This window comes from Cloeon dipterum, chromosome 3, assembly GCF_949628265.1.
Source record: "Cloeon dipterum chromosome 3, ieCloDipt1.1, whole genome shotgun sequence".
NCBI lineage: Eukaryota > Metazoa > Arthropoda > Insecta > Ephemeroptera > Baetidae > Cloeon > Cloeon dipterum.
Window position 1 is genome coordinate 16,850,032 of NC_088788.1, and position 23,781 is coordinate 16,873,812.

General features: G+C 37.6%; 2 protein-coding genes across 3 annotated transcripts; both read left to right on the forward strand.

Moving 5' to 3' along the window:
* Window positions 1–450: 450 nt before the first annotated feature.
* On the forward strand, window positions 451–13,208 carry Fkbp14 (peptidyl-prolyl cis-trans isomerase Fkb14). 2 transcript variants are annotated; one of them, XM_065483075.1, is made up of 4 exons: window positions 451–781; window positions 11,108–11,271; window positions 11,325–11,449; window positions 12,615–13,208. In XM_065483075.1, the coding sequence occupies exons 1-4, from the start codon at window positions 585–587 to the stop codon at window positions 12,795–12,797; spliced, it is 669 nt and encodes a 222-aa protein (XP_065339147.1). In that variant the 5' UTR covers window positions 451–584; the 3' UTR covers window positions 12,798–13,208. The 2 variants fall into 2 exon arrangements, with proteins under 2 accessions (XP_065339147.1, XP_065339148.1); XM_065483076.1 differs by having other exon boundaries at window positions 453–781; window positions 11,325–11,437.
* Window positions 13,209–13,715: 507 nt separating this feature from the next.
* LOC135940183 (uncharacterized) lies at window positions 13,716–19,242 on the forward strand. The gene is made up of 9 exons (XM_065484972.1): window positions 13,716–13,934; window positions 14,524–14,738; window positions 14,802–14,866; window positions 14,921–15,015; window positions 15,692–16,364; window positions 17,740–17,794; window positions 17,846–17,951; window positions 18,015–18,152; window positions 18,710–19,242. The coding sequence occupies exons 1-9, from the start codon at window positions 13,872–13,874 to the stop codon at window positions 18,851–18,853; spliced, it is 1,554 nt and encodes a 517-aa protein (XP_065341044.1). The 5' UTR covers window positions 13,716–13,871; the 3' UTR covers window positions 18,854–19,242.
* Window positions 19,243–23,781: the final 4,539 nt, after the last annotated feature.

A 23,781-nucleotide genomic window follows, 5' to 3' on the forward strand; every position in this document is an offset into this window, starting at 1 on the left:
TTATTTTCTTTAGTACATATATTCGTATTTTTTATACTAAATTAATAGACCTAGTGTAGATATTTTGTTCAAAAAAATGATATAACGGAACAATTATGTCACCGTTATATTTTATTTCTTCCCCAAAAACTAAATTTACAATAGGTTTCCCCCTAGAAATGTTACATTTAAGTTTGAAATTTTAAATCAATCCACATATTTTTTGATTTCTGTTTGTTTTAAGAAGGATTGGAAGGTTTTAAAATTTTAAAAGTGGTTCAAGTGGCTCTTCGTCCTCAATTAATGTTCCCTTTAAAAATTAGTAGATCGAGCAAAATTGACAGCCCTATACCCATATGGTTTTAGAGGTGTCGCGGCAGAGTAAAACAGCTAACAGAGCTAGCCCCTCTCGAAAACACACGGGAAGGGGGAAGCAGGAGAGCAATGCTCGCGGCGAGTGAGCCGGTCGGTCGGTGATAGAGAAGCATAACCAGTCACTCGGTCGAGAGCGCGACGCCAGAAGACTCGGCACCGCAGCGGAGAACGGACACACGCACCAAGGCCTCCACTCATAGAGCGCAACAAAGAGCGAAAGGGCATCAACAATGCAGGCTAGGAGAAGCTGGTGCACCCTGCTCGCAGGCCTAGCGTGTATTTCAATGGCGCACGCTGCCGGCGAAGCAAAACTCAAAGTTGAAACTGTGTCCGTACCTGAGGGCTGCACGCAAAAGTCCAAATTGAACGACATGCTCACCATGCACTACACAGGCACGCTGGCCGACGGCACCAAGTTTGACTCCAGGTGAGAGATTATTATTTTTTTTTAATTTAATTAATTTTAATTTTAAGATCAAATATTGCGGAAATAATATTTTTTTTTTAATTTTTACTTCCGGATTTATATTTTTTGGATTTATTAATTCGTCTCTATCGCAATTTCTCTATTTGTACAACGGAAACGGAAACATTATAGTACTTGGCCAGTGCTCACTCCTTTCACAGAGCGGAATAGCCTTGAATTATAAACACCACGTCTCCATGCCGAATCTCAGCTGTTGAGCAGCCTTGCCCGCTTTCCTTTCTCTCTACATTGTAGGGGCGCGGTGCGTAAAAAAAGGAAGAAAGAAAGAGTTGTAAATTAATAAATTCCTCACGGGATGGAATATAAAATTACGAATGCAGACGCGCGCGGCGACAAAAGCGATAATGGAGCGTTGCAGTGGCACTGCAGCTATTGTGCTACATTATTTATAATGAATTACGTGGCCCACTAGTCGCGTCGTGGCTCGCATGTGTGCCACGTCTTCAGAATTACCAAGTCGGCGCGGCCAAGCAACCAACTCCGAACAGCTAGAGATTAGGCTTATCTCGCGAGCCCACGCGCCCGCGTGGACCCATCGCCGCCGCCACCGCGCTGTTGATGCAGGATTGTGGTTATTGTAATAGAGACAAGAGAATCTCTAGCGGGTGTTTGCCGCCCGATTAATTAAGACACTTGTTGGCCCTCGACGCACGCGGATTAATTAATTTTCGTTCGCCGCTGAGAATTGTTTGCTGCTGTGCTGGTCACAGGTGCTCGGTTTACAAAGCGTTTAATTGCGTTGAAATTTCCTGGCTCCTATTACACATATATGTTGGTAGAAAAAATTTGTGCAGAACGTTTTAAATTGTTGCTCAACTTTTGCGTCTTTAAAAATAAAATGTAATGTGTAGTCCTCTAATGTGAACATTAATTTTTCTACCTTTTGTTAAACTTCTGAGAAAATTTGAAAAACCGTTGAATTTTAGAGAGCTCGTATTAATGAATCCGTATACTTTTCGGCCAAATCAATGCCTACAATATTAAATTAAAAAACATTTTCCAAAAAATTTCTTGATAATTTCTTGCATTTTTTTAGTTATCATTATTTTTTAGTTGCACTTTATTCGATCCATCTCACTAAGCAGATTCCAAAAATGTAAAGCGTGTTGAAATCCGTCCACTCTTCACGAAGTTTCTTAAAATTCAGACTTTTAAATTACGGAGGCGTGCACTTAGCAAATCAAAAAAAAATAACGGTATCTATTCCTTTGGAAAATTCTCATCTTTTATCAGTTACTTTAAAATTCATTGAAAATTTCCTGAGTATTTAATTCTAGACCATATCCAAGTAGTTGGAGGTAAACTAACTCTCTAATTTCCCAAATGAATTTGACGTAGCTGCAATTGCGCTGCAGCAATAATTAGGCACGACTGGTGCTTACCATGCAGATGTGTGCACCAAATCAGCCGATATCCCGGTGCTACAGCATTACCATTCGACGTGCACATGAATTCACCGGTGCACGCCCGATTATGCAAACCAAAAGTGCATGGGTTCGCCTGCCGGCCGATTAATCCGCAATAATCCGTCTCTCGCGCGCACATATTCAGCGGCGGCCATAAATATGTTTAATTTCAGCGGAATGCCTCGCTGTGCGAGCTTTGAATAGCTGGTGGCAATTTATCATTGCAGCTGGCGACCCTTTGAAGTAGGCAAAATAAAGGGTTTTGCCTCGCTATGGATATTACTGCGCTGCATCTGCTCCCATTCATTCGCGCTGAGCATAATTTATCGGCGCGCAGTATGTTCCCATCTGAGCAAATAGTGCACTTGTGCCGCGGCTTTATATCAAGTGGGCGCTGTTTGCCTTTCGTTTAACCACTCGTTATTTCAGTTCAAAGAGTTTAAACACAGGGGCTGCAAGGGAGGGATTTTTTCTAGAATGAAATCTAGTAATTAGTTCAAGTGGAGAGCGAAGCAATTATGACAAATCATTACATTACTTAATTTATTCAAGTAGGATTTATTGAATTAAAATCTTTACTTGGTTGAATGTTGGCTTCAGAGGAAATGAAAGAATTAATTTTTCGCAGGCAATTGCCAACAGTAAAAATTCCAATAATTTCCACGAAATACTCACACATATCATGTTTTTTCTGACTGATTCTAATTCCTCTCGTCCGGATCTGTATCCAACAGTGTGCGGTTTGGGAGAGAAATTCTCCTTTTAGCGGAAAGAAATCAAATTTTGCAGTCATGCATAGTTATTTAAACTGCAGAACAGATTGATTTTTGCTTTCATGTATTTTATAATAGTGTTATTTAAGGGAAGAATGATTTACTCAACTTACGCCATTTCCACATCAATAATTTTCTCATTTTGTTTCTTTAAGAGGTTAACCATTCCGTTTTCATTTTATTTATAATTAAATTTACTGTTTATGTGATTAAATCGCGAGCAGTACTAAAAAACAAGGAGAGCTCGTTAAAAACAGGCATCGAAACAGAATTAAATGTAACGCATACGCATTATCTCTGCAGCTCCACTTTCGTTTTCCTCGCGCAGTAAATCGCGGGCATACATTACGAGAGAACGAGTTTCGTTCAGAGTTCAGGCTCTTTCTGTTTGTTATTTGGATCAAGTTATTCATGCACCTGATTCCGCCTTTCACCCAACTGCGTGTGGAGCGATCGCAAAAGTCGTTCTCCTTGAATTAAGTGCGATACAGCGGTGGCCAAAACCGTTTTCATTAATATTGATTGGATGCGAGCAAGAATAAAAACCGGTAAAAAGGGGAATACTCTGCGATTTTTCTGCCGAAATCGAGGTCAATGCCGAGCATAATTGCATTTCTGATATGATGAGTCTCTATATATTAATTATCTCGTCGAGTGGCAGTGAAATTTCTTCTCGATGGGTGCTAAAGGCGCAGCAACTAATTGCTTCGATCCCGTTAGAAACGTGCTCATTATGCCAGAAACGAGACTATATTCTCGGAATTGCGGCGGGGCGGGTAAAGAAACGCAACAAAGAAATATATGTGTATTCCTACCTGTCAAATTGCGAGACCGGAGCCGATGTTTCCGCGCCAGTGGACCACTTGACAATGACTCGCGGGTGCCTCTAATTTTAAAACTGTGACGACGTGGTTTGCACAAAAAGCACACAAAAGACTATTTGATATTGTGACGTGACTCGTTTGTCCGTCGCGTTAGCGTCGATTATCAATCGAGAGCCGTAGCTTGCACCCTTTGTCGCGGCCCTTCCCATTGGCTGATCCAAAAAGACGCATTTCGATTGATCTAGAGATTTCTAAGTTGAATAAATACGCCATCTAAAGAAATCACAATTAGGAAAATAAATCCTTTTACGATAATTTAGGAAATAAATACACGTATTCAAAAAACTGAATTTATATTTTATCAAAATTAATTTCAACTCTAAGGAAACACAAACCAAATTGATTATATTAATACCTTCAGGAAAATATTTTTCTGAAAGGAAATTTTTTTCCCAAGATCGTTTGGTGACTTGAAATAGCCGAAAATAAAATTTTGCTGAGAGAAAATAATTACAAAATTGATGTAGCACTGTGATTTTTCTCTAATTGAATGCAAGTTTGATTTAATACTGGTAATACAACCTTGAAAAATGTATATTATCATACAAAGAAATTTATTTTCCAATTTAACATCTTAAAAATTATGATTCCGTTCTATATTTATTAAATTCCCTCTTGCAATAGAAATTGAGGTTTTTAATTTAATAATGTTAATAACATGAATAAATATATTCAAACAATTTTTGCGTCTACTAGAAACGAACCAACTTGGCAAAGGAACCCTTACTGATGTGTGGAGCACATATATAAAATTGCGTTCATGAGTGATCGGGCGTGAAAAGCTGCAAACCACAGTCTAGACTCGTTGCAAACAGAGAAACACACACATTCAACGAAGCAAATGCTGAATAGACCAGAACGGCGAACGTTAGTCGAATTTACCGTGCTTTGCCCTGCAATGGCAACTCGCTCATTGTCGGCAGCTAAATCCGTATACGTAACTAAATTTTATGCAAAGTGTGTATGTTCGCATCAGCGGAACAATTATGTGCTTTGAGCGTCAGGCAATAACTCAAGTAACCGTCCATACTTCGCCCCTGGCTGCTGTGACAGGCGTTTATTCAAACGCGTCGGAGTAAATCTCTCACCCCATATCAAACTTATCCGCCTGATCGTTGACGACAGGGAGCATCCAAACTGACATTATGTATGGTGCTTTTGTTGAGCTGGATGGCATTTTCGACAATGCTAGATGAAAATCGGTGCAAGTTATTTATTAAAATATTTCAAGAGCAAAATAGGGATGGGAATTTTTGGCTATCGACTATTTTGTCACGGTGCTTTCAAATAATGCAATTTCTAGCCCATTTAAAGTACTTTTCAAATCGTCTAAAATAACTAAACTGTCTTATTTTGATAAAAAAATCATTTCTTGGTACATTTTGTCCAAATTTAAAAAAATGGCCGTTGTCTCGCATTTTTAAGGCATTCTCAGGAGTGTCAAAGCAGTAGGAGATATTTGTGCCGTTCAGGGATCTAATACTGGTTGCCCAATGTCAGAGATGGAAAAGGTAATTAGTTAAGTGACTCAAAATGCTCAAATAGCCCAACGAGCTGGGAGGTGCACAGGCACTGACTCGCCACTTGATGATTTTTGCACCTTTCCAACGGCTTAAGGGACAATTTTCTGGCGTTTCAATCAAAGACCCCGGTTCAGAGAGGCGAAAAGATGGCCACATTGAGCCCAAGCTCCTCTGCGGCCACTCGAGTCACTTAATATTGGGACGCGGTGAGCTCATAGCCCACGGGATGTGCTGAGCAGAGGTTAAAAAAATAATTCAATAAATAATGCAACAATAGTTGCTCTGGATTTAGATTTTTTTTTTTAATTTCAAATGAAATCAGCGATAGAACAATTTATTTTAAATTTTATTCCAAATTAGGTACAAAAATGTAGGTAATTTTAAGTCTGATCTAATTTTAAAATTATTTTATTGTATGAAAAATGCTACCCATTAGTAAATTTGTAAAGAAAAAATACTAAACTTTTACGCACAGATATTTTATTTGGATCATTTGGTGCTGTGCCACAACCAAGAAAAAGACGCACGTAGTCTTCAGGGTTTGTCTTATTTTCCCGGTGTGTGCGATTTTTTATTGCCTTTCCTTTCTTCTGGAGCTTGTCATTACTCCTTTATCAGATTTGTTTCTCCCCGGCTGCGTGCCTGACACAGACACATGTTTTAACGGCCGATGCATCGGGGTGGAAGGCTGGCTGGCTGGCTTCGAGGTGAATATAAAACAAAGGCACTCAAGTCTGGCCCGAATTATTTCAGATTGCAAGCCACAAGAGAAATCAAGTTCGTGTTTACGTGCCGGCACGTACTTTGGCAAAGCGGCGGGATGCAAGAGTTTGCGCGCGTTTCCTGGTCGGCCTGCAGGCCACCGACCCATTCCGAATGCAAATAATAATTTTCCTTGCGCTGTTTGTTGCGCTGTTTGCGCCTAGCCGCCCGCACACACACGACGAGCACACTCCCTGCCAATGAATAAATTATATTGCACTGCTTTTCGCCGGCTTGTTTTCCGGGAAAGATGCCGCGTGACAAATTCGCATCGAACGACGGGGTCGTACCGTTGCAAACCTGTGCTCGGCAAACACGCCGTGATTAGATTTTCACACAGTGTCGTGTTGTTTGCAAATAGGGATAATCTCATGATGGAGAGTATTTTTAGACTGTTGAGCACACAAGACGCGTATTCTCATTGTGTGCCAGGCTAATTTTCAGGTAGTTGCTGTGGCTGGACGTATCATTAACCCGATCAGAAGGTGAAAATGTTTTTTGCGGTGTCTCAAGCTGGTGATTTTTGCTAATGAGCTGCTCTCTAGATTAAAACTTTCTGAAATTGATTAATGCATTCAATTTATAAGAAATTTGTGGTTGACCGCAGCTCTTTAGAGTCTATGAAGGTGACCCAGAGTTCTTCGAATCCCAAACCAAAATTGGATAGGACGGGATTTTCACTTGACACAATTTTCATAATTTAATAATAATAACTGGTGTTGAACCAAGCATCTCGTGATTTGAAAAAAATGGAGTGATACATAAAGTTAAATAATGGCTCATCATTAGCTGTTTTTTTTGCCACACTATCTTCTGATATCTTTTAGTTGAAATTAAATACAGCTTTTAATTTATGGAATCTGCTCACAATCAGCGAAACAAATCGAACGATGCGCGACTTTCATACTTTTGTAAAAGTTGATGATGATGATTTTTACAAATTTTTCAATAAGAAAAGTGCTCCAGGGAAAGTCGCTTTCAGAAATATTGCTGCTTGTAGCGGTTTAATTTTTTTCTAATTAGTTTGAATAAAATCAAGCTTTATTTTGGCTCTTTAAATTTTTAGATTTGCATAAATTGCTGGTAGATAGGAGCCAATTTTTAAACGACTTTGCAGGGAGATTTTTTTTCAAAATATGGTAAAATTGATAATTTCACAAGCTTTCCGAATTTGTAAAGAATTTTTATCTTTGCACTCACAGCAGCTGAGTTTTAGAGTCAAATTAGTGAAAATTTCACTCAATAATATTAGCAATTTTTGACCCTAAAAATTCATTTCTATCAGCTCCTCAACTGTAACATAAAAAGTCTATAATATTGTCTCATGTCGCGAAATGAACTCTTCATTTTTCTTCTGCATATTTCAACTCCATCGCATGATGATCAAATATTTTGAACGGGGCCGCTCACCAAATTTATGTTTTTCACGTGCAAGACGCAGGCTTTGCTTCGCATTGATTATTCATCGACAATTTCGCACAGAGCCGGCAGCGGGACGATCTGATATTTATACCATTTTCGCCGCATTAATTAGTCAGAAACGTGCCATGAATTCGAGCCCGTGAACTCTCGTCCTCGGCGCAATTAGGCTCCAGCATCTGCGGTGTGAAATACGTAAACATGCCCGCTTGTCACACTCCGCCGCTGGAGGGACCATTAATATTTATCACTCCGTGCGCAGCCTTCTATGAATGTCAATTTCGGTTCGTGTGATAAATACACCATGCACAATCCACCCCTGCAGAATTGGACTACACACCCTCGTCACACTTCTTCACCTTGGATTAATTGCTGATGAGGTGGACACAAGACAATTTTTGCTATATGTGATAACTGCGATTAGCAGCTGAGCAAGCTCCAGAATAGGCCTGACATTATTTATTTTATAAAAAAATCTCTCCACAAGAAAATACTATCAAGTTTTATGTGAACCTAGAATTTTCTCAATCCAGTAAATTTTTAATCATCAAAGAGAAATCCTACTATTGTCCGGCGACAACATCTCACTTTCGGGAAATTGAAAGTGGAAACTCCATGTTGAGTCATATCAGCAGGACATTTCGCCCCATTACACAACTCATCAGGATATAGAAACGCGACGCCTTGTGCTCTGGACCAAACTGCATACATTAATTTTGAGAGAGGCGCAAAAACAGCCGCGCGGATGCGCTCTTTCGGTTACTTTCTCCAGACTGCTTTCTCCTACCGCAACAATGACCTCGGAGCTGAGCATTTTTATTAACTCGCCTGCTCTGATGATGATCGTTCAGGATGAACTTGATCCGTTATTATTAATGTGTTGGCGCGTTTACGGTATACACGTCGTATTCATTGCACCAGCTTGGAGCAGCCCGAGGTGCAGGATCTCGCCGCTTTCTTTCCTTCTTTCTTCTCGCCGCCCAGAATAGTGATTAGATGAAACTTTGCTAGAGTACGCGCACTCATTTAGAATCGCTAAACAGCTTTTATGAATAAACACTGGCACACTTCTAATAATGAAGCACATGATGTGACCGTGACTAGGGCATTCATTGCGACTCTGAATCAATACACTCTTATTGATTGATAGAATTAAATTCCATGGTTTTAGCAGCAATATTTCTACTGTAATATATTTTGATTAGATTTGAAGGTCAATCATATTTGTTGAGAATAAATGAAACCAGGCTTCATCTTTGTGATTTCAAATTCGTTGTTTTAATTCTCGTCCAGTTTCTACGTCATCAAGTACGTCCTATTCATGAGGCAGCTGAGGCTTGCTCCAAAGACCAAATGCGAATCTCAATCGTATTTTTGGCATCATTTTTATTTATTATACAATTCCTTTAAAAATTCAAATTTAGCCACAGCGAATTGTAAATTTTCAAGAGAGTCGGCTTCTGATTTTTGAAAGTCTTTAATGCTGTGTCTGCCTATTAAAAATCTACAATTATTTAGGCAAAATGAGAATTTCCTACACTAGGCACAAATCTGCGGAACAGTCTCAATGAGAATTATTTAGATCAAATAAAAAACTGGTTTTAATTATAGTTGGTAATTTGAGGAAGAAAAAACAAAAATAATCACCTTCAATTTCTCTTCAGGTACTTTTTACTTGAAGCATAATATGCTACTGAAATGGACAAGGCATGATTTTTTCCCATTTTGGAAAATTATCCTTTACCCGAGAAAAGAAAGTTTTACCAAATTTCTGATAATTGTATAATTAATGTGCTATTTTAATAAAAAAAACGTGTTCACAGCCCTGTTTTCAACAAGATTAAAAAATCTCTAAAATCACGATATCAGTAGAAAAATATGCACGGTGTGTGCTTTCCGTCTTCGTAGACAAAATTTAAAATTAATTTTACTGCGAAGGAAACCTGTAGTAAAACGATATTTAGAAAATTAGTATTGATTCATTAATAAACCATTTTTGCTCTTTTATATAGTAACCATCGCTGGCAAACGATTTATTGTGCAAAAAAGATTGCACATTGCCCGCGTTGCAAGTTAATGTCCATAGCAAACGAGCGTGCCGTATCCGACGTGACAAATGCGGCACTTCGCATTTTTCACCTGTGGCGAGCGGCGCAGAAATTCGGCAGGCACAAATTTATATAAAAGATTTTATCACCGCGCAGTTATAGGGGCAATAAATATTGTTTTTACGGCTGGTAGAAATTCAGACGCGTACCAGCATGGCGCAGCAAGGTGCAGTCGGGTGACCGCGCGGGTCCTCTAATTAACTGCCGTGCATTATGCATTAAGTGGTCGCGGGACACCGAGAGCAATGCGCAAAGTGCAATGAACCTGCGAACCACGAGGAATAGAAGTGCGGATGGCCATCACGGCGCCGTGTTTCTTTTATTTTATGATGCCTACTTGTTATTCTACCGCAGTGGTGCCAGCCGTGTCGTAAAAACCGACAAACTCGCCCGCTCTCCGCTAACTTTGTGAGTGCGAATCAATCTATTAGTTATAAACAGCAGAGCGAAGGACCCTCTTACGATCAAAAGATGAGAAATGTGAGCCGAGCGAGGGACCCAAAACTTTCCACTGCACTTTTAAAAGCGTCAAGCTGTACTAACCGCAATTTTTACGACATTTCGGTTGCATAAAAAGAAACTCAGGAATTAGTCCAGGTTCAGGGTTTCTAGCATCGAATGGTGTCTCTCCAAAGCTAGCAATACTAGCTCTCTTGTGTAAAAAATTATATTAAGGTTTCTTGCTAACAATGAGCCGTGAGGCGGATGAGAAATTCAAAGCTATGTCAAAGCTGCGTAGTTTTTTCTTGATTGGACTAGAGCAAAATTGTTTATAAAATTAGGTAAAACAGTAATGTTTTACAGATATTTTTAATATGATTTTTGTTTTGATTTAAGATCAATTCAACGTCGAAAAGTGATGTTATAAGTCGTCAATTGTTTCTAAAATAAAGCTTTCCAGCTCAAAGATGATTTTTTCGCTAATTTTAAGCAGCTAAATAGGAAATTTAAATAACCGTAAAAAGTATCGCATCAACATTTTTTAAATGCCAAGGGAGTAATTTTTACGATCAGAAAAACATAATTTAGAATAGATTATGAGCTTTTGACTGGCAATTTTTCGTTAATTCGTTTTGAAACTTGGAAAAAATCACATTTCGTCTAGAAAAAAGCCAAGAATTTTATTTTTCTTTGGATAATACCGAATGGACAAATGTACAAAACCTGTTGACTAGAAGAATTTAATTTATCAACGAAAATATGTTAATGATTTAGGAATTAGAAACGTCTGTTTTTTATGTCAATTCCTTTTTTTTTAGTATTTTCACTGTAAAGAAAATATTTCCTGTAAATCATATCCCGAAAAATTTAGCTTTTTCAGTATTTGACTGACAACTCAGTACATATTCTTTCTTTACTTGGCTTCAACCGTATCTGCTCCATTGTTTCAGCCACGACCGCGACCAGCCATTCACCTTCCAGCTGGGCGTGGGCCAAGTGATTAAGGGCTGGGACCAAGGTCTTGTCGACATGTGCGTCGGCGAGATCCGCAAACTGACCATTCCTCCCAGCCTGGGTTACGGTGACAAAGGCGCAGGCAGCGTCATTCCCGGAGGTACTATTGGCTCTTGCTTAAATGTTTTCCTTGTTATATTAATCAATTTGCAGGCGCCACCCTGTACTTTGAGGTCGAGCTGATCAGCCTGGGCGACTCTCCGCCGCCCGTCAACGTCTTCAAGGAGATCGACGAGAACCAGGACCAGCAGCTGACCAGGGAGGAGGTGAGAAAAATGGTGAAATGCTCTCTTTTGCCCATTAAAACAACTCACCCGCGGGAATGTCTGTGAGACTAACAAAATTGTGGTTTGTATTCGTGTATTATTGTTAGAGGAGTTTGGGGATCAGGCTCAACTGATGTTTTTTTATTCCTATAACGCAATTAATAGTGAGTATATCAAATTACTCACTTAAAAACTTCTAAGCAAAGTTTATTAGTAGATAAATTAACATTTTTTTTTTGTTATTTAACATTAAATTTTTTTATTTTAAATATTTCAAACCTCATGGAATTTTAAACAGTATCAAACTGCTCTAAGGCTGTGCATTTTGGCTGTTTTAAATTTTTTACAATTTTAACTGATTTCTGCCCTCAGAACATATATAAACTGTCTATTCTTTGGAATGTATAGTTTTTTCGAATACAATTTCATAGTTCCGAAAGAAGAAAAATTATAATAATAGGACCATTTTTAAAAGTTGATTCTGGATTTTTTCTGTCTATCATTCTCTATATAAATGCGCATTTTGGGAAATTTTCATCATAAAATGTAGCTTTCAGTAAAATTCTGCGGGCAATTTTCAACTGGTTTTCAACCGTTCTCGTTGACAATTATTAATTTTAAAATATTTGCTAAAATATTATGTAATAATTCATAATTTACCCTCAAAGGAATTGAATGATTATATAAAGAACGTTACTATAATTTTAAGAAAAACAATTGTTGGAAAAATAGATCAGAACATTTGATTCAGCTGGTTTCACGGGCAGTTAGTTGGTTTAAGGCACATTATTTAGTTCTAACATAAATTGATATTGCTTAAAAATACCTGATTGGTGGTCAAAGTCCAATACTTTATAGCACGTTATAAATATAGTTAGAAAAAAGCATGACAAAAGCTTACAAAAGATATGAAATTTATATAATTCACACAACTCCTTAAATAAAATTGCTCTCTACAGAATATCATTCAGATTTTACAGCTCATCGCTTTTGGGACCTGAGAACTCACAGTGCTAGATTCATCCATTCTTTTTTATCATAAAAATAACGCTCCTCATTAAATAAACCATGTCCATAATTTGAATTTCCTGTCAATAAACCAATATTTGTATTTGTCAGTATATTTGTTGATTTTTTATCATGAGGAAAAGTATCTGATTTGAAACCCATTCCGCAGGTGAGCAACTACCTGAAGAAACAGGTGGCTGAGCAGGAGGGTGGTGAGATCAGCGAGGATGTCAAGAGGATGATGCAGGACCAGGACAAGCTGGTCGAAGAAATTTTCCAGCACGAGGACAAGGACAAGAATGGATACATCTCGCACGAAGAGTTCTCAGGCCCCAAGCACGATGAGCTGTAAACTGACTGAACATATTTCCCAAGTCTGTAGAGAGCTCATGTTAAGGAGAGAAATTGTTCAAAACAAAACAGTCCATTAATTGTTGCATGGTACTTTAAAATATCATGACGAGTTCTAATTTAAATTAAAATGTTCAAACTCAGCTGTAGGTTTACTATGATGACTGCGCACTCTTTTGTTGAACGCCGATGATGTTTTGAAATTTAAATTGTTGATGTAATAATTAGCAGTTTGTATAGAATGGAGTCGTGCATCGTTCTTTCTTCTTGGAAAATTACACTGCTGAAGATGAAACTTATCCTGCTCATTGAGTATACCACTGTGAATTTAGAAGCATGGACGACTTGAATGTTCATAGTGAACGGAAATCTTTTGTAAAGCTATAATAAACTAAGTTTTAATAATAATTTGCATCCAGTCTCTCATTTTACATCTTTAACTTGATATTTTTTCATCTTGTAACTACAACGGACTTCATCCTCGTTGCTTTAATAAAGCAGCGATAATATAGACGCAAAAACATTTGAGGGAAGCCAATTAGCTTGATAAAAGGCGCATATTAGCTCGCACTCGACCCCCAAACATCGCTCAGGTTCTCACAATTGCAAGTGCACGTAGAGCATACTCTCAACAATGCGAGCAACCTACTTTTGGTTCAATTTTACGGATTGAACCATTAAAGTATGCCGCAAAATCTGCTCACAGTGTTATCCCAATGACGGCGCATGTTGTCAAACTCGTTTGCTCTATTCTATACTGGAATCACACGTGCCATTCGCGCCAAAAACTCAAGTTTGACGTCTGCCTGAAAAGCTACACCCATGTTTTCACAGTCAGTGGGGGTGGGGGGGGAGGCATATTGCCGCCTGATGTTGCTCACTGTTGCTTGCTGCTTGCTGTACTGTAAACCGTAAACACGGCGTAAAGAAAGCGGATAACCCGGATAACAAAGAAACATAAGCAGAGACAGGCATGGACTAGTTGTTACTTCGGTCACTTCCGGCGCGCAAAATGGATCTTAAGGATTTTAAGCTTGCTGACAACTGATTTCATCTCAAGGAGTGACAATTCCAAATGAAAGTAACCACCAAGATGCTCACCAAAGGAGGAAACAAGCGTGAATTGCGCCTGTTAGAGGTAATATTTTTTAAATTACATCATCATACATAATTTTCCGAAATTTCATATGATGATGCTATGTACTAAAAGATGTATCTAAGTTAGTTAAGTCAAGTTATATACAGTTTCTGCCGGGTTACATACATACACATCTCGCCAGTTCCTATGAGAATCCGGAGAATCCCATTAAAACTAGGGGTGGCTAAAACTGTAATTTTTTCCATAATATTCATTCTGGAAATTATTAAACTTAACGAGGACTATGTACATTTTTCAGTTACATTATTATGATATTATGACCGTACATAACATAATGTATCTATGTATCTATGTGCCCTATTTTTAGTTGAGAAAAATTAAAACGTGACATTTCATTACATACACACTTGAAATTTTCATAAAAATCTTTTCATTTTAAATGGTCAAGGCAAAATTCCAATAATACATAATAACGTATGTGATACTTAAGGAAAACCATTTGTTAGTAGTTTCCATAATTATTTTTCCCCCTCCAAATTTAATTAACATTTATGTGGGATTGTACAATATACATATTCAATATAATATATATTATACATTTGAAATTTGATTACAATGTCGTGTGCAGATTAACGGGACAGGATTCGTAGTGATCTTCAACTTCATGCCGATGGAATTCAATGCTGAGAAAAATTACCACTACTGGATGATGGACTGCATGTGGCCTGAGCTGGAAAGCCTTGTCCAGAGGTCATCGCTCAATCTAGCTGGCCAAACGCCTTATAATCACAAGATTCTGTTAAGTCTGTTCAAAACTGAGGAATCTGCCAATTTCAAAGTCAAGTAAGACCATTTTGTTGAGTTAAAAATCTGATTTTTATTAAAATAACCACTCTGATTGAACAGGATTTCATATGTCCCTGACATAGGCAGCCTGAAAGATGCTCTGGATGTTGAGGATGACTATAATGGTGTGAATTTTTTGTATTTCAAATATTGCAATAAATTATTTATTGTTAATATAGGTTCAATTTCTGAAATTAACATCAAGGCTGAGGTGCACTTCAAAGGAGACAGATCCAAACTGAAAGCAGCGCTTGACATACTGCAACAGTTCAATGTGAGCGTAGGATCCATTTCAGTCAGGGTTCCGAAAAACCCGGTTGGCTGGGTTAAACTGGTTAAAACCGGTTTTAACTAGTTTGACCCAAAACGACTTTATTTTTTGGTTTCATCACTTTCACCATTCAATTTCACTATCAGAAAAAAATTGTATCATTAAATGTTTTGTTTGTTTTGTTTTATGCTATATGAAATGAAAAACCCATGAAACCCGGGTTTTACTATCTAGTTTAACCCGGTTTTAATCGGGCTGGTATAAACCGGGCTGGTATAAACCGGGTCGATAAAACTCGAAACACTGATTTCAGTTCACATTTAACACTTTAATTCATGTTTTGCTGAACGCCTTTTTCCTTGTGTTTTAATTAAAACGCAAGTTGTATCTTAACAAACTTTGCTGGTAGTAGCTGGTTTTCGAAGAAACCAGCTGTCAATATTTATCTGTACAAAGAAGCTTTTCTGCACCTATATTAGTTTTTTCTCTCATAGTGAAAAAATAATTTCTGGAGTCCTGATCGAACTAAAATTCATCTTGTGCATCAAGTAAAAATATTAAATTATGACAGCTGACTAAAATTTTAAGGCTAACTGTTTAAAGTTAAACGTTATATCAAAGCCTTAAGTTGTATTCGTTATATAAAAACTTACTAAAACCCGTCTAATTTCAAACTCAGGAACCTGAGAACGTTGGTGCTGCAAAGGTTCGTCGCCCAAAAACTCCAATCAAGAAAAAGCCGTTCAAGCAGCTGCAAAATTACAGCGGTGACCAGGCAGACAGCGACATTGAGTGCTTATCCCCAAAGCCAGAGCCGCTATGGAAGGCCTCAACGCACAAGGTGGAGGAAAAGCGCAAAAGCACAGACGATTCGCAGGAGGAGGTGAAGAAAATCAAAATCAGCAAAGAGTCGAAGGCGACTGTAAGACAGAAGAAAGGCAGCAAGAGCAAACTGGACAAAAACCAGCCGACTCTGAAAAATTTCTTCAGCCCGTCGCAGAACAGAGGAAAATCCATATTGTCTCAGGAGGAAGATGAGAAAATAGAAAATATATTCTCACTGGATAGAAAGAGCGACACGACCGACTCGCAGGAGGACATTTTCGCTGATGACGGCCATGTGGTTGCTGAGCTCTCGCCCCTCAAGAAGACTCCAAAGGAAAATTATTACACTCCAACCTATGACTCTGTGTTTGACTCGCCTCAACCATCCACCTCAAAATGCAACTTGAGTGAATCCCAGACTGCCAGGTTTGTCATGCTGAGTCAGTCTCCAGTCAAAGCAAACACTCCCATGCGGAAGCATTCCCAGGATGAGGACGCCATTATCAGGGACAACTATCCTGATCCAGGTACAATAATTTTAATTTTTAATCTGCAAAACTTGCTTTGTGCTGATTCACCACATTTTTTGATGTGGATTGGAAAGTCAAATTTAAAATTAATTTAACTCGTTACCTTGATATGTTGTAAAATTTTACGTTTAATAGGGTGATAAAAGTGAGTTGGAGGGTTGGTACCCTTTGAATATTTTGGGGAAGTCCAGACTAGTCTATCGGTGTCACGGTGTCTGGGTTTTGAAAATCTTGACAAATAAAAGCCAAGATTTGGGCGTGTAAACCTTTTTAGGAAACCCCAACAATATCCATTTTTTAATATAAAATGATAAAGGGAAACTCTATTCAAGATTTTAACTTATTCAACATAATTTTTTGCGCTCAACAAGTTGGCAAAATCAAAATGAAAGAAAATTTGATTTTATTCATTTTCTTATTTGCATATATTCCATTTCAAAAATTAGATTTTCATGACCTTAATCTTTGACCTTCCACTTTGAGGTCGGCAAAAATCTGTTCCACTTGACAAGGCAAGCTCAACGATGTCATATTTTTTCTACGACCAATTTGTCTGATTTGGAGAAACTCTACATTGAAGAGTCCGTAAACCTGAAATGTGTGTTGGGGTGTTCTAAATGGCGTTTTCGGTCAAATGGGGCCTCGTTTCAGTTTAAAAAATAACATCCTAAACATCCAGAAACACCTTCCATAACTATTTTACCTTTCCTGGACAATGTCTCATTTACCACCATGTTATGCAACCCCAAAAAAGTTGATATAGCTGGTTTTTATGAAAAGTATCTAATCAAAGATGAATACTCTACTACAAGTGGTTACATTTTTCACGCGATTTTCAAAGGACATTTTCTGTTGGAATATAAATAAAACTACAAACTGTTGCAAAGGTATGAATATGGCACTTCATTCTACTTGTCTCGCTGAGCAGATCAGCAGGTTGCAAAAATGTTAAGTTCATTGAAACACCATTCTATTCTAATTAAAATCTACACACTATTTTTAAGAATATTTTATTTTTAAAATGTTTGCAACTAAGTCAGGAAAATTCCTTAGCTTTAGATTGAATTTTTCTTATTGGTTTTACGTTAAGGGAGAGAAAATTTTTTGTAAATTGTGCATTGAACACAAAAGCCAAGAATTCCTCAACCTTTTATGACAAAATTATGTTTGTCAAAGAAATGATTGGAAGAGCCCTACATACTTTTCCATCATTGTTGTCAGCCGAAAATCACATTCTTAGAAATCATTTTGTTAACACTTGCTTTTGAACCTGAAGCTATGGATAAAATCTTATCAGTGAACACACAAAGTAGCTAAATTTCCCCTCAAAAAGTGTTTACAAATTAGAACTAACGCAAATTATTATTTGCAGATGATGCAGAGTACAGAAAATGCTGCAAACAGTTTAGGAAAGTTTTGGAGAGTGGGTAAGTTCACTTTTGCCTCCACTGATTCAAAAATTAATTAAAAATGGATAGTGACACGGACGTTATGGACTGTGCCGTCATTGAGAAGATGTTTGAATCCCACACAGACTACTTGTGGGCTCTGCACAACGGCAAAGTGCCCAGTCTGCTCAGAGAAGTAATTTAGAATCTCATTTTTCTCTGGCATATCAGTGCTCATTCTTAATTTTGTAATTCGCAGGAGTTCTTTAAGACTGAAGACAATGGTTATGCTATGCATTACGAAGAAGGTGGACTGCTCTTCAGCTTTGAAAACATGAACATGCTCACTAACATGGTGGCTCAAACAGTCCACAAAAGCAAGGATGATCAAAATAAGGTATGTATGTTTCTTTCTAGAGAACCCTTGCCTTAAACGTGTTCACTTTTGTGATGACCACAAGGCACAAGGACCACCAGTTTCAAAATCTAGCATTGTTTTTTAGTAAAAGGCTGCAGATTGTATTTTTTTTAATTTAACTAAATACTATAGTTAACATTAATTTCAAAACGTAACAATCGTGTTGGTATTTGGTTTGTAGACTCCCCCTTGACAAGACAAACCGAGCAATTTTTTGCTCCCCAAAATTCTTGAAAATTACTTCCAAAGTATTGCTTAACTCTTTAAAGATCACTTAAAAAGCAGGCTGATGTGAAAAATTAACTATTAATTAATTATTAATGGTTTATTAAACGCAAAATATATGCATGCAACAGATATAAGTCATTGGTTGGATCACTAATTGGGCACTGCAGACTTAGAAGCATGCGACAAACTGACTTTATTTTTCATTTTAACTTCATGGTTCATGAAAGTTGACACGTGTGAAGCAAAAAATAATGAAAATATAATGTTTCATATGGATTCTTGAACTATTAATTTGCTCTCTATTACAGAACATGAACTACACTATTAAGGTGTTGATGCCAGAGCTGATCGCCAGGATTGTGATGTCAGTGTACAAGGTGAGCAAGCAGGATGCGCTAAAGAAAATCAGGGACATCAGCGTCTACCAGTCGCATAAGATTTTCAATTTCTGATCCTAAGTCACGACAAGACCTTTGTTATATTTAAATCAGAATGAAGTTTCAGCTATAGTTCCGCAGATCTCTTAAGTTAATATTACACCGTTCAAGTGGTACTGTTGATTTTTGATAAGAACCATATTTCATTATTTGTCCCTCTGGAAGGTGAGGCGAAATTTAATTTCATTACTAAGGCTAGAAAAGCACCATTTCCGCCTTTTCCATTGAATAGGGAGTTGACTGATTTGTATTTGAAACATTCAGGGGACGAGAATTTCCTTAAAATGTGGTGCATTATTAATATGGTACCGCTCAAATACATGAGTACAAGAAATGATTGAAAACATAAAATGTAATTGATAACCGTTGAATTTGCAAAATACAAATAAATCGTTTATGGCCTACGTTTTGAAGATTTGCTTATAATTCCCTCCACGCAGCAGATTTTGAATTTTAAAAATAGAACTCTCAGCAGTAAATCAAAGCGGAGGCAGGAAGCCTTCTGGAATGAGGAATGGCCACAAGGTTAAAAATAACTTTGGCACTTATCTCTGCCAACGCAGCTAACTTTGATTTGGCGCTCATTATTTTTAGAACTACTCGCTGATTTGGCTTTAATTGCCCGCAGAAACTTCGATTAGTTACAACTTCGACCGCAGTTGAGCAAAATTGCATATTAATGAAGTGGAAATACATACATCAAACACTTGGAGTTAAGCTTGTCAATTGTAAAATTATGTACAAGAAATTATAATTATCAGTATGTTGGCGGTTCAAACACAATAAACAAAATCCAACAAAATGATAAATTAATGCATATTATATTGTTTTTGTTTAAGCAACATGTCTGAGTAAAATGCTAATATTTTTTGCGTCTCAAAATGTTAAAAATATGAATGTCAGAACAGTCAAGGGTTTATTGCGAGTACAGACATTTTTGCTCTTGTCCAATCTTAAATTGGAATTTTTTTTCTCAATTGTTAAAACAGTCACATAATTATTTAAATCACATAAAAATAACTGTCGCAAAGGAAAACGCACAACTTTTGGTAAAAACTCGTGAGAGTGGTGCCGAAAAGGCCTATACACACTAGGTCTGATGGAACGAGTAATTAATTTCTCTCTTTCACACTTTTCTTAAGAATTACCTCAAAAAATATAAGATCTTTTTCAAAAATATCTAACCCCCTAATACATAATATTTTGGAAAATATAAAAAATGGCCCAAACTCGAGGCAACATTTAAAAAATTGGCACTAATGTTCATCTTTATTGTGTGTAAATCAAAGTTAATGTTGAGAAAACGTGTGTTCAGATTCAGCTACTCTTTTATTTTGTTAAATGTATTACATCCTGAAATCGAGGTTTTGTAAAAAGGGCAATTTTTTGCTGCTTTTATGAGCGGCTTAGAACCAAATTAGATTGAAAATAATTCATTTTTATTTTTCGAGGTCGTGGGCTGAGATCCACCTCTGCTCCCTGGGGGTGAAATTTTTTAGTTAAACTAACTTGATATCAACTGATTTTGAACATTCATGATGTAGTTTCAGTAGTTCGTTTTAAATTCCCTACCCAAGTAAAAACAAATATAGATATTAAATGAAAATTTAGAAAATGGATTTTGCTTATTGCTAGTTTAAATTACCTTCATCTTATTATTATTATTTTTTGCAAAAGCTCAGTTTGAACTTGATTTCCATGTTCTTTCCAATTGGATAAGAAATCGTGAAGTTATTTACGACCTTTTATTTTGACATTGGAGTACGTCTTCAGCCCTCAGATTTTCCGCTGCTATAACAACCGATATGTGAATACACGCATAATTGCATGCAGGGAAAAGCCACAAGCACTTGTGCCAATGGAAATTAAAATGCGTTCCAACAAAGTACACTTCACATGCTAATTCTCTTTTTTCCATCTGAGTAAACTAATTTGGATTGAAATGAGCATGAGAGCTTGCTACCTTTTGTTTTCATGATTGCCGCAGACTTTTCGTCGAGTGGAATAAATAGAACAACAAATAATATTAAGCTTTCATCGTTGCTGTATTTTACATTTCCAGCGCCAGGAGAGTGCGCGCGATTCTAGAAGTGCGGAGAGAAAAGTCATGTGCTGAGAGAAAATTGGAGAAAAAGCGGCAGCAGGGCGGAAAGCGTCGGAGAAAGACAGCGGGCTTGCTCGTTACCTCCTCTTGATAAAAACGCACCTTCAGCATTTTATGATTTTTCACTTGGAACTTGGCTAGTCGTCGTCGTCGCCGTCGTTGGCTGCCGACTCGCACGGAGAGTACATAAATACGCCCTTCTTGCAAAATATGTGTGTATACCTCGACGGAAAAGCTGCGAGCGCAACGAGTTAAATTCACTCCCTCCTTTTCTCCTAGTGAAACATAAATGGCCTGAGGTTGAAACCTTTATTCTTAATGAAACATCTGGTATATTACAATGAAAAATAGAAGAACGATGAAAACTAAACTGAGAGCAATTTGGGAAAATAACTAAAATAAAATTATTCAAATTAATTTATTTGAAATTTCCCAAAGAGATGCTTAATTTTTTGCCATCCCTGCAAAGATGGACAAGAACTAGAAGTCGGCATATTTCACTAAAACATATGTGTGCACGCTACATTTACACGCATACAATGCCTTCCACTTTTAATTTGTGTGAAGAATAGTATCTGTAGCAACCGTGCGATTTGCCTATTGCGTTTAAATACATTTTGAACTTTAAATCAAATACTTTTTGTGATGTTAATAGCGTCAACACTGTTTCTAAAAATAATTTACCAAAGAAATAAATATAAAATAGACTTTTGGAACCTTGAAATTTAAGTAAAAAGTAAATACAATAAAATTAACTTGAGTTGGACTATGCCCTAATTGCTTGCTAAATTATTATTTTCATCAGATTAATTTTATGAGTTAATAAATAATTCTGTCTTAAAAATGGTTCACCTAAAATACATATATCTTTTAAAATAGTTTAGCTAAATTTTTCTTTAGAAAAAAAAAACAGATTTTAATATATAATGCCGCTTTCCAGCCTGTGCCGTTTCGAATGGGAGTGGAAAGGAAATTTGCATTCAAAATGCAGTTCTCTATTCTCAAGTTGGTGAGTTCATTATTCAAACTATTTCCCATTCACAACAAGTCATGCTTCTCCATTCTGACAGATGAATTTTCCACTTCTGCTTTTGCTTTTGTTTTGAAACTCATTCTCTCGTCGCTCCATCTCCACAGTGAAAATTTAAAAAGCAGAATGCATAAACCCTGCCTTTGCGAAAGATAAAACTATTTTGCTAGGCTCGCGAGCGAGCGAATGTTGGGCTGGGCGTGCAAGTCCCAAGACGACGAGACGAAATTTGCCGGTCGAGCCGGGCGCAATATAGTCGAGTCAGAAATGCGCGCCCTTTGAAACCCGACTGCCAGAGAATCCGCTCGTATTATAACAAACTCGGCTGACGTTTGACGCAGAAATTAAAGAAGATAACCCACCCATGGCATAGTTGAAACTGGCGCAAAATGGCAATCAAGAATGTTCTGACGAATCCGGCTGTAATTTCACGAGGAATGCTGCATATTATCAAAAGGGCAGTTTGATCCTGTCGACATTTACGCAACTTAATAAAGGACGATTATTCTTATCATTGCCATTTCTTCCGGTACCAGTTGCAATCAACCAGTGGAACGGATATGGAGAGTGATGCATTTTAATTGAGAAGTAGGTCAGTTCATTAGCATTTAGCGTGAAACTGATTGCACGTGAGGAAGAAATACTTTTGAGTTATGCGACAAACATGCAAATCGATCTCTCTGCGATTTATGTTTATAATTAGAGAGGGCTGTGATTTTTTGAGTAGATTCAATAAGGCTGAAGGAAAAATTCCTGACAAAGCCACCCACCATATTGGGCTTCCTTTCTTGTATGATGAGGAAAAAATCAAAATGGTGCTTCTTTGAGAAATTAATTTGTCAACTCTGAGTTAAAAATTTATTATGATTAAGCTAATTTTATATCTACATTAACTATTTTTACATTGAAAAGTTGTAGAGAAGCTGTTTGGCAATTTCCAAGAATATTTCAAGCACACAACATTTTCCAGAATTTTGCATTGCATATATTAATTTTATTTTTTTGTTCAAAACAATTTTTTTGAAAAAAAATCAGTACTTTACTAAGCAGTTCCAGTTCAAATCACAATTTTCAACCCTGACGGAAAAAACAAAAATTACAAACTTCATTTCCGCTCGATCCGGTGATCCGGTCGTGATATAGGGTAAAAACTGGGAGTGCGTGCACTTCAGCTCGATTGGCAATCGGAAACAGCACATTTCAATCAATCGAAGTGGTCAGTGGGTCGTTATAATCGTATTCATGGCGATGGAAGTGTAGCGACGGTCCGGCGGATTAGAGGTGGGCCCGATAAATTGCAGGCGCAATCAACTGCCACCGTTGATCAACCGCAACAGCAGCAAACGCTATCTTCCGCCGACTTATATGCCGCCAAGACCAAGAGCATGGTAGTCCACCGGCGTGGCGCTGCTGCTGTGCGGGCCGCTCTACCGACACATCTGCAGGGGCCACTGCACTCGATCCGCTCTCACAGGTTAAAAGCCTATCAGGGCCGCACGCGCCGCAGGCCGTTCGTTATGTTGCGCGAATCAATTAGCTCTCTCATAATCGAGTGTGGTTTGCGGCTGTCTTAACACCAAACATCCAATTAATTCAATTAGTCAAAGCCTAAACAAATAATGTTCTATTGGCTCGAGTGATCTAATTATAGAGCTGTGAAATTTAGACGGTTTTTCTGCAAAATAGTCAAACATTTTTTAGGTGCAAAACAGACCACGTTAGACAGTTTATTTGCCAATTTAGACGGTTTTTGTCTCATCATTGTAGAAAAATCACAAGATTTTGATTAAAATGGCACTTACGGAAATC

Excerpts from the sequence above, each read along its gene's own strand:
- Fkbp14 (XM_065483075.1), top strand. The coding sequence starts at position 585 with ATGCAGGCTAGGAGAAGCTGGTGCACCCTGCTCGCAGGCCTAGCGTGT. Across the intron at positions 782-11,107 it reads GGCACCAAGTTTGACTCCAG|CCACGACCGCGACCAGCCAT; the intron begins GTGAGAGATTAT and ends CCATTGTTTCAG. Across the intron at positions 11,450-12,614 it reads GGGAGGAGGTGAGAAAAATG|GTGAGCAACTACCTGAAGAA; the intron begins GTGAAATGCTCT and ends CCCATTCCGCAG.
- LOC135940183 (XM_065484972.1), top strand. The coding sequence starts at position 13,872 with ATGAAAGTAACCACCAAGATGCTCACCAAAGGAGGAAACAAGCGTGAA. Across the intron at positions 13,935-14,523 it reads GTGAATTGCGCCTGTTAGAG|ATTAACGGGACAGGATTCGT; the intron begins GTAATATTTTTT and ends TGTCGTGTGCAG. Across the intron at positions 17,795-17,845 it reads AGGAAAGTTTTGGAGAGTGG|TGACACGGACGTTATGGACT; the intron begins GTAAGTTCACTT and ends AAAAATGGATAG.